Source organism: Mustela putorius, unplaced genomic scaffold (genome assembly GCF_011764305.1).
Source record: "Mustela putorius furo isolate JIRA1106 unplaced genomic scaffold, ASM1176430v1.1 tig00003845_pilon_pilon_pilon, whole genome shotgun sequence".
Taxonomy (NCBI): Eukaryota; Metazoa; Chordata; class Mammalia; order Carnivora; family Mustelidae; genus Mustela; species Mustela putorius.
The window spans coordinates 27,136,363-27,150,539 of record NW_025421998.1 but is presented as its reverse complement, the minus strand read 5'-3'; the positions used below and the strand labels follow the sequence as shown (position 1 = coordinate 27,150,539).

The 14,177-nt window shown below is 36.7% G+C and overlaps 1 protein-coding gene across 5 annotated transcripts in view; it reads left to right on the top strand.

Annotated features, from left to right (window-relative positions):
- Positions 1 to 14,177, top strand: part of PCLO (piccolo presynaptic cytomatrix protein) — a 408,014-nt gene that overhangs the window by 25,728 nt on the left and 368,109 nt on the right. For all 5 annotated transcript variants that reach the window (XM_045089737.1, XM_045089734.1, XM_045089735.1 and 2 more), the window contains exon 3: positions 2,497 to 3,897. In XM_045089737.1, coding sequence (XP_044945672.1) covers positions 2,497 to 3,897 — 1,401 coding nt within the window. The remainder of the gene's footprint in view (positions 1 to 2,496; positions 3,898 to 14,177) is intronic.

Below are 14,177 nucleotides of genomic sequence, written 5' to 3'. Positions count from 1 at the left end.
TGGTTAACGTAGATGCACATCTCATAGTGTTTTACAGGAAAAAAAAAATCAGTGACAGAGCATAGGTAAAGAATTATGCTTTTAATTACATTTTCTTTTGTCTGCATAATTATGAGGTGATGTATCATTTAAGGTTGTGGAAAAATACAAATGAGCAAAAATGAACAGTACAACAGCAGAAGTGACATTGTCAGTAGGGGAGATGGTCAAGTAGGTTAAAGTTTATTTATGAAGGAGTTTATGTCCATCAAGAAGGGGGTAAAGTAGAGTGAAAGTTTCCTTACACTCTAGCTCACCTTTCATCAGGGTACTGGCATAAGTAGCAATTGCTTATGTTTTGGAATTCAGATATTTATATAATAAAAAGTTATTTTGTGAAATGCCTCAAACATACAGAAAAGTAAATATTAAAAAATATTGCAAGTACACAGATACTCAATACCCTTACTGAAAGCAAATGTAATGAACACTTTCTACCCATTTAAACAAATGTTTTAATTTTACTTCATTTCACATTTTAAAACAGAAATATAACATGTTAGAGTTGACAATCTCTTTAACCTTCTCTAAACAAAAGTTTGCTTTCCCTGGGATTGCAAAATAAGCCCTTTTATACAAATGCATGAGTTTAAATGATTCAGTGTGCTTTTTTACTTTTAAAGCCATTATATTAAGAAAGTCATTCAATAAAGTTTTGTTCTCTTACTAAAACAGCTTCACAGTATAAACTATTAAATGACAAAAGTTTTTAAGAGTTTAGGAAAGGCTATTTCAATTTCTTTTCAAAAGGAAGTTGTTTGCCCATAAGGAACATGCTTTTTGCCAGCCTAGCACTTCATACTTTTATACTGTGGAAAACTTTTCTGGTAACTCTGTTCCACATATTTAGTTGTTCACCATTAGACTTCTGTACAGAGAATCGCAGTGCTGAACTGGTAAAATTGGTTATTTTGGTTGGAGAAGATTGTATCATACAGAATTTGATGTTCTGAATTACTTTGGAAATATTTAAAATTTTGTATAATATGCACATATTATTTTGGAATTTAAAGAAGGTGAATGCCAAACATAGGTACTTTTATTTATCTTTTTATTATTTATTTATTTTTTTAATTTAAATTCAATTAGCTAACAGGTAGTACCTCATTAGTTTTTGATTAGTGTTCAAGTGCTCATCCCATCATGTGCCTTCCTTAGTGCCCATCACCTAGTTACCCTGTTCCCCTACCCATCTCCCTTTACACAACCCTCAGTTTGCTTCCCAGAGTCAGGAGTCTCTGATGGTTTGTCTCTCTCTGTTTTTTTCCCATTTAGTTTTGCCTCCCTTACCTCTGCACTATACCTTATATTCTACATATGAGTCAAACCGTATGGTAATTGTCTTTCTCTGATACACTTATGCTATCCACAGATACTTTTAAATTATGTTCTAAAATAAGTATCCAATTCAGCATCTCTTTATAATTGGTTGATCATGAAATGAACAGATGTACTTACTCCTATACCTGTGTTTATATATGTGTTGTTTATCTCACATCTATATATATCTCACCAGTTGAATAAGTATATTGCTTCCTTAAACTGCTCTTTCTAGTATATTCATAAAATTATAAGGAAACAATAGTTCCTCTGTTAAATCATGCTATTATTTGTGATAATTTGAAGAGATGCCATTGGTTTTTCTTTATTTTCCTAACAGAGAATGTTCTCTTTCTAACCCAGTGTGGCTAACAATTTTTGTTTTCACACATTTGATTATGTCGCCTTGGAGGGGAAAGTAATGCTCTGCTAATTTAAGAAATTAGCAACGTGTTAATAATTTGACAGGCTTACACTGGGTTGTGTAACTAAAAACTGTATATGAGCCACCAATAGAAAAAATATCTAATGGAAGTAATTTCTGGACTCTAATTTGTTATAATTCATCTTTTTATGATACAGTGTTTCCTATTTCTGTGATTACAAACTTACAGTAAATCAGGGGCAAAGAATAACAAAATTAGGGGTGCCTGGGTAGCTCAATTGGATTAGCAAGCAGCTGCCTTCGGCTCAGCTCATGATTCCAGTGTCCTGATATGGAGCTCCACATTGGGCTCCCTGCTCAGTGGGAAGTCTACTTCACCCCCTCCCTCTGCTGCTCCCCCCTGCTTGTGTTCTTTCACTCTCACTCTTTCTTTCTTTCAAATAAATAAATAAAATCTTTAAAAAAATCCACAAAATAAAATTAACATTAGAAAAAAATACAACTTTATGTTCATTTTTACTTTTTAGTTTTCCAAAAAATATAGAGTGCTTAATTCTCTGAGGTTCACTACTTATATTTCTGTGTAATTAACATTATAATATTTTAATATAAATTAAGTAAAATAATTTGGGATCTATATATTTCAAGTGAGGAGTGACATAGTTTCCAACGGTACCATGTGTTTTTTAAAATTACGTTTTTGTGTCTTCACATTGTTACTGTCTCTGACCATTATTTCATATTATTTCTAGATAAAAGAGTGGCTCTGTTTAAACTGTCAGATGAAAAGAGCTCTAGGAGGTGATCTGGCTCCAGTTCCACTATCCCCTCAGCCTAAACCGAAGACTGCCCCCGTGACTCCTCCATCCGCAGTGAGCAAACCGTCCCCACAGCCACAGCAGACTTCTCCAAAGAAGGATACTGTACCCAAACAGGATCTCTCAAAGGCCCCTGAGGCTAAAAAGCCCCCACCACTAGTGAAACAACCAACCATTCACGGATCCCCCCCAGTTGCAGCCAAGCAGCCTCCTGTGGCTGAGTCTTCATCCAAGCCAACCCCTCCCAAGGAGCCTTCGGTCCCATCTGAGCAGGCAAAGGTCCCCATGGCTGAGGATAAACCAAAGCAGCCCAAGACAGTGAAACCAGCCACAGACGTGTCTTCAGCACCAACAGCAGCAAAACCTGATACTCCAAGCTCTAAAGTACAGTTGGAGGATCAACAGATAACAGCCCCTCCTCCGAAAACAGATGCTGCCAAACCCTCACAGAGTTTTCCACCAACGGGAGAAAAAGTCACCCCCATCGATTCTAAAGTCATACCCCGACCTGCATCAGATTCAAAAATTCTTTCACACCCTGGGCCTAGTTCAGAGACTAAAGGTCAAAAGCAAGTTGATTCAGTTCAAAAGAGGGAAGAACCCAAGAAAGCACAAACCAAAATGAGTCCGAAGCCAGATGCCAAGCCAATGCCAAAAGGGTCGCCTCCAGCCCCAGGCCCACGACCTACCACTGGCCAAACTGCCCCCCCATCTCAGCAGCCCCCAAAGCCTCAGGAGCAGTCAAGACGCTTCAGTCTGAATCTGGGAAGTATTACTGATGCCCCCAGGTCACAGCCTACGACGCCTCAAGAAACTGTGACTGGAAAACTCTTTGGGTTTGGAGCATCGATCTTCAGCCAGGCATCAAATTTGATCTCCACCGCAGGCCAGCCTGGGTCTCAGTCTCAGAGCGGGCCTGGGGCCCCGACAAAACAAGGCCCTCCTCCTCCACAACCACCTCCTCAGGGGCCACCGAAAGCCACAGGTCAGGGGTCACCAGCACCTGCAAAGGTTATCCCTGTGAAAAAAGAAACGAAAGCTCCAGTGGCTGAAAAATTAGAGCCCAAAGCTGAACAAGTTCCAACCGTAAAAAGAGCAGAAACTGAAAAGAAGCCTCCACTTGTTAAGGATAGCAAACCTTCAGCAGCAGAGCCTCAAACGCCTGTCCTAACGCCCAAGGTGGAGAAGACTCCCAAACCAGAATCAACCTGTCCTCTCTGCAAAACTGAACTCAATGTCGGTTCAAAGGAGCCTCCTAACTTCAATACTTGCACGGAATGCAAGAATCAAGTGTGTAATCTCTGTGGATTTAACCCTACACCACACTTGACAGAGGTAAGCAATTTATATATTACTTACGGAGATGAGCATATCATGTTTATTTTGAAGTATTTTGGTAGCTGAATTTCTGAGCAAAAAATGCCCCCCTAAAACAAAAATAGCCATTTCTAGAAAGAAGGTTTATCAATATTGATGGCACAGTTGAAGTTTCAATTCCTTATTACAGGTCTTATTTCTTATTAAAAGTTCATGTAATTAAATATTTTCTCGATTATGCACCAGAATTAAGAAGGTGAAATAAGCTGACAATTTAAAATAATAATTATCCCAATTCTTTGTGCAGTCAAATGCTCTACCACTGAGCTATATCCCTATCCCAATTCTTTGTGAATGAAAGACATGTAGCTTTGGAGTACCATCTGGTTTTCACTTATTCACACCAAGTAGTAGTTGTAATTTACTGTTCCCATGATCTTCGGTCCTTCCTGCTTCTACTACCTTGGAGAAAGTTTTGGTTGCTTACAGATCCATAAAGAACATGAATTTGTTATGTTACAAACACTCTTAAGCACTTAGTGTAAGTTAATAATATTGACTACTAGAAAACAGTGGTTTGAACTTATTAGGTCTAGACTTCTTATAATTCTCTTTGAGCTATTATTTGCCATAAATATAATAGAGAACTTTCAGAAGAAGTGTGCAAAAAAAACCAAAAATAAATGCAAAACAAAAACAGATACATGGGTTTCAGTGACTGATGTCAAGGAACTGTGTTTCTTAATTTTTTTCTTAATGGGGTGATGAGACATTTTCTCCATGGTGTAAATGACCAAAACATAGATGGGCAAATTTCTACCTATTAGAGTTATAAAAGAATGCATCTGTAAACATTATGGATGTGTTCGGCTGTTAGAATATTTACCTCTTGGGAAACTGAGGGGTTAAATGATTATTGCTGTCTTAGATGTTTAATAGACTTTTTGGGGATTGAATTTTAAATAATTGTTGTTTTTACACAAATCAGAAATACTTAAGGATTATTTTTTTCACTCTCTTTGATTTTGCAATTCATTGGAATAGAAAAATTGAATAGATTTTAGCAACTATACAGAAGGAGGTTTAGAGATTCTTAGTGTTGTTTTTGAGTTAAAATTTTTTAGAGAACAAATTACACATTTTTTTTTATTTTTTACTTATAAAAGGCGTTAGGTTGCTTTGAAATAATGAGCATCAAGTGAAAGCGTTTTTTCTACAGACCTAAGCAGATTTTTATCATCTTTATCTGTGAAGAATAGAGTTAACGGAGAACCATTTTAAAGGCAGATAAAATTTGGTTTCCCTCAGCACTTCATGAGTGGTAACAACTATAATTATTACTTACAGTGGTTTGGATTCATTGCAAAAGCAAAACAAAAAGCAAACCTTAAATTTCTCCCATATATTTAGGAGAGTTGTTTTTGGTTGTGTATTCATGAAGCAGAAAATTTTGGTTTTACCATTACAATTGTACTTATTTCATAGACTTAGAGAATTTTGCCCTTTAATAAGGAGCTGATGGTGTCAACACAGTACAGTTTAATAGCTATAAAACAAATGGCATCACTAAAAACAAAACAATGTCTACATTTGAAATGTATTTTGGCACACTAAAAGAAAAGTGTAGTGTAGAGGGAGGATTGTGTGTGTGCATTTTTGTATATGTATATATTTGGACCACAGTAATTATGAGAATCCAGTCAGTGTCTGGAGGTATGAAATGAGAGCCCTTGGGTAGAAAGGTGATAAACTTTTTAGGAAAATCTTTGGTTTTCTTTGTGTTGGTAAAATTATAATTTGGGGAGGTGCTCATTTGAAAAGGAGATTTCTTAAAGCACAGAATTTCCTAGGCCCTGTGTGAAATTTCAGTAGTTTGAAAATATAAGTGGTCTCAAGTATTCAAGTGGTTTAGGTGAAATTCTATTTTAAATATCACCACTGGGATCACTGTTACTCAGAGTATTTTGGTGTGTGGTAATTTATTTGAATTTGGAAGATGTTTCAGAGGAGGAAAAAAAAATGATATAACAAAAACAGTTGTCTAGTGTTCCTACCTTAACTGAATGTGCTAATCCATGTGAAGTTTTGAGTTAGTAGAAGGTCTTAGTACCCTCCAGCCTTTAGGTAAAGTCCATTGGCTGCCCTGTATCAAGGGAGTGAATGATGTTGGTTGAGTGATTCAGTATTCACATACCCCAAAGGACTTGAGAGGGCGGGCACAAGGAGTTAGTTGAAAAGAGAGGCACATTGTGTTTGCATGTGTGTATGCATACGTACACATACACTTCTAGAAAATCTTAAGTACGATTTACAGGCTTAGTTTGTGATGCTCTCTGAGAGTTCTTACTACTAATCTCTCCTCATTTCCTTCAGTTAGGAGCGATTAGTGAAGCACCTTCTCCCTGATCCTTGCTTTATTTCTATGCTTTCTGCATTCTGCTTGTGATTTTTATTTTTTGTTAACCTCCTATTTTATGCTTTTTTCTTATAGCTTTAGGGGGCACATTCAGAAAATACTCAGACAATGCAAAGAAGTGGTATTTCTAAGAAAGGAATCAACTTCGTCCGTTTATTTTTACTAACAAGGCACATTTAACTCTGTATTATAAGCCTCTGCTTCTACTCCACCTTATCACTGCGAGGCAGGTCTTTTCCTCCGGTACGACTCTGCCTTCCCCTTTTGCTGTTCTGTTTCTCTGGTGGCAAGAGCTGGTTATGGTTAGTCAGGAGTTCCGGAGCTATAGAGAGAGAACTTCCCCCTCCCCCGCCTATTTATCAAACACACCTGTCTCTTAGGTTGCTTCCTGTTTCTCATACACAGCATCCCCCTCAACACCTGAGTTGTGCCAAGGGTTGCCTGCAGGGCCCTGGGGTGTAGCCAGGCTTCAGCCTGAGCCTCACGGTTTAACTCTTTGATGCCAAGTTTGTATAAGTGGCACCATAATCCAGTAGCCTCTGATAGCAAGGAAGAAGTCTCTTAGGCTTTAACTTTGGCCAACTCAGAGAATAATTTATCTTAGAGTTTTAAAAGCAGCAGCAAGGCTTTTGGAAAAAGCTGGTCTTAAAGAATTTGGAAGCATCCTGAGTAAACAGCCTAAAACTGACAATCAGTTTACCTAGTGAATTTTAATAATTCTGGTTCAGCTCAAATGCAAAAAGGACTCATAGTTACTCATTGTGGGTGTTGATGTTACTGTTTGTACTGTACCTTCCAAAAGTAATTTTTTACTATGGGAATAAAACTTAAGATTACATTTCCTCGTGTTTCAGGAAGTTCTAAGGGTCATAGTTTTGCTTTGTTAGTAAGATAATTATGCAGGGTGTGAGCGATGCAGGAATAGCTAGCATTTGTCACTAGGCAACAGATGGGCCTTTTGAGCCAATTAAGACCCAGTGGTGTAACTGGGATCCCTTCAGATCTTTGGTCTCTTGCTGGGGTGGCTTCAGTCTTCTCTGTCACACCCTCAAGGAAAGCCTCATGGGCATGCGTTGATTTCTTAGTTTGATAAACATGTATCTTGCTTTCCTTTTAAAAATCATTACTTAGTATATTAAAAATCATATACCTCATACTAAAAAAGTGCCTAAGTGCACACACACACACACACACACACAATTAAAAGCTGAAAGAATGATAAATCAATTTAGTCAAAATAATTCTATGAATAATTGTTTTCAAAAGAGTTACTTAACAGAGATACGCATTCTGTGTGAATATTTCTGACATGCGTGACAGAAAGGGACACTGATAGTACTTTATAACTTATGTGAGAGAGTTGACAAGTTCGTGGCTTGAAACAAAATATTTGGTTTTTAATTTTTAGGAGAATTTGACCTGTTGCTTTTTTATTAAGTAACATTTTGTCAGAACAAACAAATTTGGATTTAAGATAAACTTTTGTTAAAATAAATTTAAAGTACTTTCTCCATTAGTCTTCTATGCATTTTTATGTGGTTAATATTCTGGTAGTTCTGTATTCAGTCTAACTTATGATTATACTTTTTCTCACATGATTAAAGACTTTGTGCCTATTATTAAAATGATTATTAATTTTTTGATACATGGGTATATGTTTTTTCATACACATTTTTCTCTCATTGGGTATTTAAACTGTTCCATTTTTTTCATTATAAATAAGATGAATGTTTTTGGACTGATATTTTGTATTTTTAACTGTTTCCCAGGGAAAGTTTATTAGTACTAATGTTACTGAATCAAGGGACTAGGACCCTGAAGTATCAGGTTATCTTTGGAGATAAGATAACGTTTGACATCCCCACCACAGGTGTCATGATTCCCTTCTTACTGCAGCTTCTCCATTCTCAAAAAAAAAAAAACAAAAAAAAAAAAAACAAAAAAAACCACTGAAATTGATATTTGCTAATTTGGAAGTCTAAAATTGCTATATATCATTTTTTTGATTTGTACTTCTTTGATTACCAGAAAGGTTATTTGGATATTACAGGTAAATAGACAATTCTCATTAGGATCCAGGCAAAACATTGTGTAGGGATTATGGGAAAAGGTAAACTGCTGTCACTGTTGATGGTTTGGTTTTTTGTTTGTTTTTGTTTTTGTTTTTGCAACAGGCTGGTATTTGACGGCATTTTTTTGACAGCAATCTTGTTGGATATGTTTTACAGTGATTTTAGATATCAGGCAAATAGATGTCAGAACAGGGCAGCTATCAAACTGTAGAGGTGGAATTCAGAGGCTGAGCCAGTGGGCTCTCTCCTGTTCTATATGTGAGTAACCTAGGGAACTGGATGGCCATTGCCCCTTGTTCTGTCCTCTCTTACCTATAAGTTGGGTCAGTTGGTAATGACCAGGACTTCCATACCAACACATTTGCTAGCATGTACATGAAAGCCAGGAAACATTCGGGACCCATGGAATAGTTGTGGCTATGTTAGGTAGTTGGACCTAGAAGAATGGGCACATTGAGATGTTCAGAAGCGTAGAGGTCAGCATCATTGCGTCCTTTTTCTTTCCAGAGAAGTCTACCCCTGGTCACCATTTATGGGTGGAAGAAATGACTGAATGACAAAATGATGTCCCTACTTTCATGTATAGTGAGTGTGAGGACATAAAACATTCTTGCTCCAGCTGCAGGAAATACTGTTGTATTTCTGGCAGTGAATACAAAGACTTTACTCCATGAAAATGATGACCATCTAAGTGTTCCATTGGTGGTAGTGGTGGTTGTTGATCTTTGCTTCTACCAACATTTCTGTACAGCCTCTTCCGTTACTTTCCCAGGACTGGGATTGCTAGACCATAGGTTATCTATACCTTAAACTTGTTCTCTAGGGTGGTTGTCCCAGTTTATATTCTGGCCAACTTATGCATGCTGCTATTTCTCTAGAGATGCCTTGTCTGATAAGATAGTCACTGGATGGATGTGGCTAATGAGCCCTGTGGCTAACTAAATTAGGATTCTCTTAAGTGCAAAAAGACACATTGGATTTCAAAAATTGAGTATGAAGAATGTAAAATATCTCCCTGATAATTTTATGTTGATTACTGTTGTGTAAGACTTTCCATCTGTAAATATTGCTATTACTACTGCTTTTTCATCATGTAAGCTCTGGGGCTGCCTATGCCCATGCATTGTGATATAGTATGGTATAGGATGTATTTCTTTCTCTCTATACAAGAGAAATGACAATATTATTAGGTTTATAGATCTCTGATTATCTTTGGCAGAGTTCATTTTCCTTAGGTTACCCAAGATAGCTGGTTCTTTTTGCATGCTCTACTGAGCAGATAGTTCTCAGGGCTCTCACCATCAAGAGACACACTACTGATGCCTGGTCTGGTCTGGTTCAAGGATCACTGTTCTCAGGTGCTGCTACTCATCATTAAGAAATATAATTGGAAAAAAGAAGAAAAAGGAAATATCTGTTCTATTGACTATCATAATGTGGCCATGTCTTCAGGTCAGGACATCTTCTCTACTGATCTCTCTGGTTCCAGATGTTTTCTCTCCCATGTCTTTTCAGAACTTTAGAGTTTATTTATATTCTTCCTGTGGTTTTGGTAAAAGTCATCTATATTTGGGTCAGTTGCTACTAGGAAACTCAGCAATACAAAATACTAGAATTCACGTCATTTGGTCCACTATTTTCTCCCTTTCTTTTTTTGATGACCACGTATTTTACTTCTAAAACTCTATTCCAGGGGTGCCTGGGTGGCTTAGTGGGTTAGGCCTCTGCCCTTGGCTTGGGTCGTAATCTTGGGGTCTGGGGATGAAGCCCCGCATGGGGCTCTCTGCTTAGCAGGGAGCCTGCTTCCCCCCGGAAAACCTGCTCTGCCTACTTGTGATCTCTCTTTCTCTCTCTCTCTCTGTCAGGTAAATAAATAAAATCTTAAAAAAAAAAAAAAAACCCTCTATTCCAGGAATTTGAAGGCCGCCTGGGTGGTTTGGTTGATTAAGCTGCCTACTCTTGATTTCTGCTCAGGTCATGATCTTGGGGTCGTGGGATTGAGCCCCACATTGGACTGCATGCTCAGCATGGAGTCTGCTTAAGATTCTCTCTCTCTCTTTACCCCTCCACCCCTCTGTGCACAGATGCTCTTTCTCAAATAAATAAATACATGGAAAAAATAAAACTCTATTCCAATAATCTGAATTACAGAAGTAGTATTCCCTATAACAATCCATAGGATACTGAAGTGTCTGAAGAGAAATGAGTAGCTTCCTCTCCACCATGTACTTCATATTAATGACACAGTATCTATTTAGACCATCTTTTTCTTTTTTTTTGCTTTTCATTTTTAAAATTTTTAATTGATGTATCATTGACAGGTAATATCAAATTAGTTTCAGGTATAACAGCATAGTCATTCAACAATTGCATACATTATGAAATGCTCAGCACAGTAAGTGTATTGCAGTATTATTGACCATATTCCCCATGCTGCCCTTTTCTTCCCCATGGCTTATTTATTTTATAATTGGTAATTTGTGCCCCTTAATCCCCTTTGCCCATTTTATCCATTTTCCCACCCCTCCCCTCGGGTAGCCATCAGTTCTCTAAGAGTCTCATTCCTTTTTGTTGCTTATTTGCTCATTTGTTTTGTTAATTAGATTCCACATAAAATGAAATCAAATGATTTTTGTCTTTCTCTGGCTTATTTCATTTAGCATACCCTCTAGGTTCATTATTGTTGTTAAGAATGGTAAGATTTCATTCTTTATTTTTTTTAATGTCTGAGAAATATTCCATTGCATGTATATAGCACATCTTTGTTTTCCATTCATCTATGGATGGACCCCTGGGTTACTTACTTATCTTGACTATAGTAAATAATGCTGCAACAAACACAAGGGTACATTTATCAGCGCATATATCAGAATCATATTCAAATTAGTGTTTCTGTATTCTTAGGTTAAATATGCAGTAGTGGAATTACTGGATCATATGGTAATTCTATTTTTAATTTTTTGAGGAACCTCCATACTGTTTTCCAGAGTGGCTGCACCAGTTTGCATTCTCATCAACAATGCATGAGGGTTCTTTTTTCTTCACATCTTTGTCAACACTTGTTTCTTACATTTTTGTTGTTAGCCATTTTGACAGGTGTGAGGTGATATCTCATTGTGGCTTTGATTTGCACTTCCTGGATGATGAGAGAGGTTGAACATCTTTGCGTGCGTCTCTTGGCCATTTCTGTATCTTTTGGAGAAATGTCTGTTGATATCTTTTGCTATTTGTTATTTGGGTATTGAGTTGTATCAGTTTTTTATATATTTTGGATACTGACCCTTTATTTGATATATCCTTGTCAAATATCTTCTCCTATTCAGTAGGCTTTCTTTTATTTTTATTGATTGCTTTCTTATCTGTGCAGAAGCTTTTTATTTTGATGTAGTCCCAGTTTACTTTTGTGGGTTTTTTTTCCCCCTTGCTTTTGGAAACATATCTAGAAAAATTTTGATATGGCTCATGTCGGAGAAACTGATGCCTCTGCTCTCTTCTGATTTTTATGTATCACATTTAGGTCCTTAATACATTTTGAGTTTATTTTTGTGTATGGTATAATAAAGTGATCTACTTTCATGCTTTTGCATGTAGCTGTCCAGTTATCCCAACATCATTGTTGATACTTTCTTTTTCCTATTGCATATTCTTGCCTCTTTTGTTGAAGATTAAATGACTATATAATCATTGGTTTTTCAGGGCTTTCAATTCTGTTTCATTGATCTATGTGTCTTTGTTTGTGCCAGTACCATACTGATCTGATTACTACAGCTTTGTACGTGTATCTTGAAATCTTAATTTGTGATACCTCCAGTTTTGTTATTTTTCAAGATTGCTTTGGCTATTCAGTGTCTTTTGTGGTTTCATGAAGCTATTAGGGTTTTTGTTTGTTTGTTTGTTTGGTTCTGTGAAAAATGCTGTTGATATTTTGATAGAGTTTGCATTAAACCAGTAGATTTCTTTGGGTAGTATAGACATTTTAACAATATTTGTTTTCCCAAGTCCATGAACATGGAATATGTTTCCATTTGCATCATTTTCTGTTATTTTCATCAATGTTTGATAGTTTTAAAGAACAGGTCTTTCATCTTCTCAGTTAAATTTATTCCTAGGTATTTTATTATTTTTGATGCAATTGTAAATGGAACTTTTTTCTTAATTTCTTTTGCTGCTACTTCATTATAGTGAATAGAAATGGAACATGTTTCTATATATTGATTTTGAATCCTATGACCTTCCTGGATTTATTTACAAGTTCTGATAATTTTTTGGTGGAATCTTTAGGATTTACTATACATAGTGCCATGTCATCTGCAAATAGTGGAAGTTTTACTTATTCCTTACCTATTTAGGTGGCTTTTATTTCTTTTTGTCTGATTGTTGTGGCTATGAATTGTAGGACAACATTGAATAAAAGTGGTGAAATTGGATATTCTTGTTTTGTTCCTGATCTTAGGGGTAAAGCTCTCAACTTTTCACTATTAATTATGTTAGTTAATTATGTTTTCATATATGGCTTTTACTATTTTGAGATATGTTTCTTTAATCTGATTTTTAGTATATCCTTTGTCATGTAGTAAATTTCCATTAAAAACCAGTTTACTCTTCTAGAGTCTTTAATTAGTACTGTTCTATGTCTAGTCTGTGGGGTCAGTACCTTACTATTTTTATTAGTCTAGTTTTTTTTTTTAATAAGATTTTTTAAAAAAAATTATTTATTTGACAGAGAGAGATCACAAGTAGGCAGAGAGGCAGGCAGAGAGAGAGAGAGGAGGAAGCAGGCTCCCCGCTGAGCAGAGAGCCCAATGCAGGACTCCATCCCAGGATCCTGAGATTATGACCTGAGCCGAAGGCAGCGGCTTAACCCACTGAGCCACCCAGGTGCCCTATTAGTCTAGTTTTAATATTTAAAGATATTAAATATCCATGAAAACCTTAATAAAAAGTCTATTGGTTAGAGTGTATATCTGGCTAGGATTTAACTTTTCCTTACTTATAAACTAATAAATTAACTTGTTACTATTTCATAGTTACTCATTGTTGACATGACACTTGTGGGTCCGAGACAAAGAACTTTGTTACTCACAGCACAGCAGGCAGCATGAACATCACAGTATTTGCATCAGTTCACCTTGCCCTCCACTCTCATGTGAATCATGTGATATGGGCCTATATCGATACTGCACATGTAGTGGATTCTTCACATATGAAGAACACTGAGCTTGTCGAATCTACCTTTTATGCAAACTGTAAGCTAGCCTGCTCTTTGCCCTAGGAGAAGACATTACCTCATCCTTTGTGGTTGCTCACTGCCTGCACAAAACTCAAAAATAGCCTAGATGAAGAGCAGCCAGGGTCTTGCATTGTTGGCATAACCTGTAAGACATGTAGGAGCAGGAGTGACCCCCTGTGGACTGTCTTTCACAAGAGGGATTAATAATCCAATGGATTTAAACTTAAAATATTGTGAATACCTCCTTAAGATGATGTTAAATATAGAGACCAAGGATGTGAAATAGTGAAAAGTGAAATTATGCTGGTTTAGGTCAACTTCAACCCCTTGACACAGGGTTGGAAGCTGCCCATTTGGAAATCTCTCTTATTCTTATGTCTGCTTCTCATCCAACTCCATGAAACTTCCATGAAAGTAGACTACTTATCAAACTTCATACTTAGGTAAGAAAATGAGGCTCAGGGAACTGAAATAATATGCTTGCGATTGGGGCCAGATAGTGGTTGCTAAGTACTGAATAAAATACTCTTTTTATTGTTTGTTTTCTGCAGCTCTCTTAAAAATTTCTTTTCCTTTACTT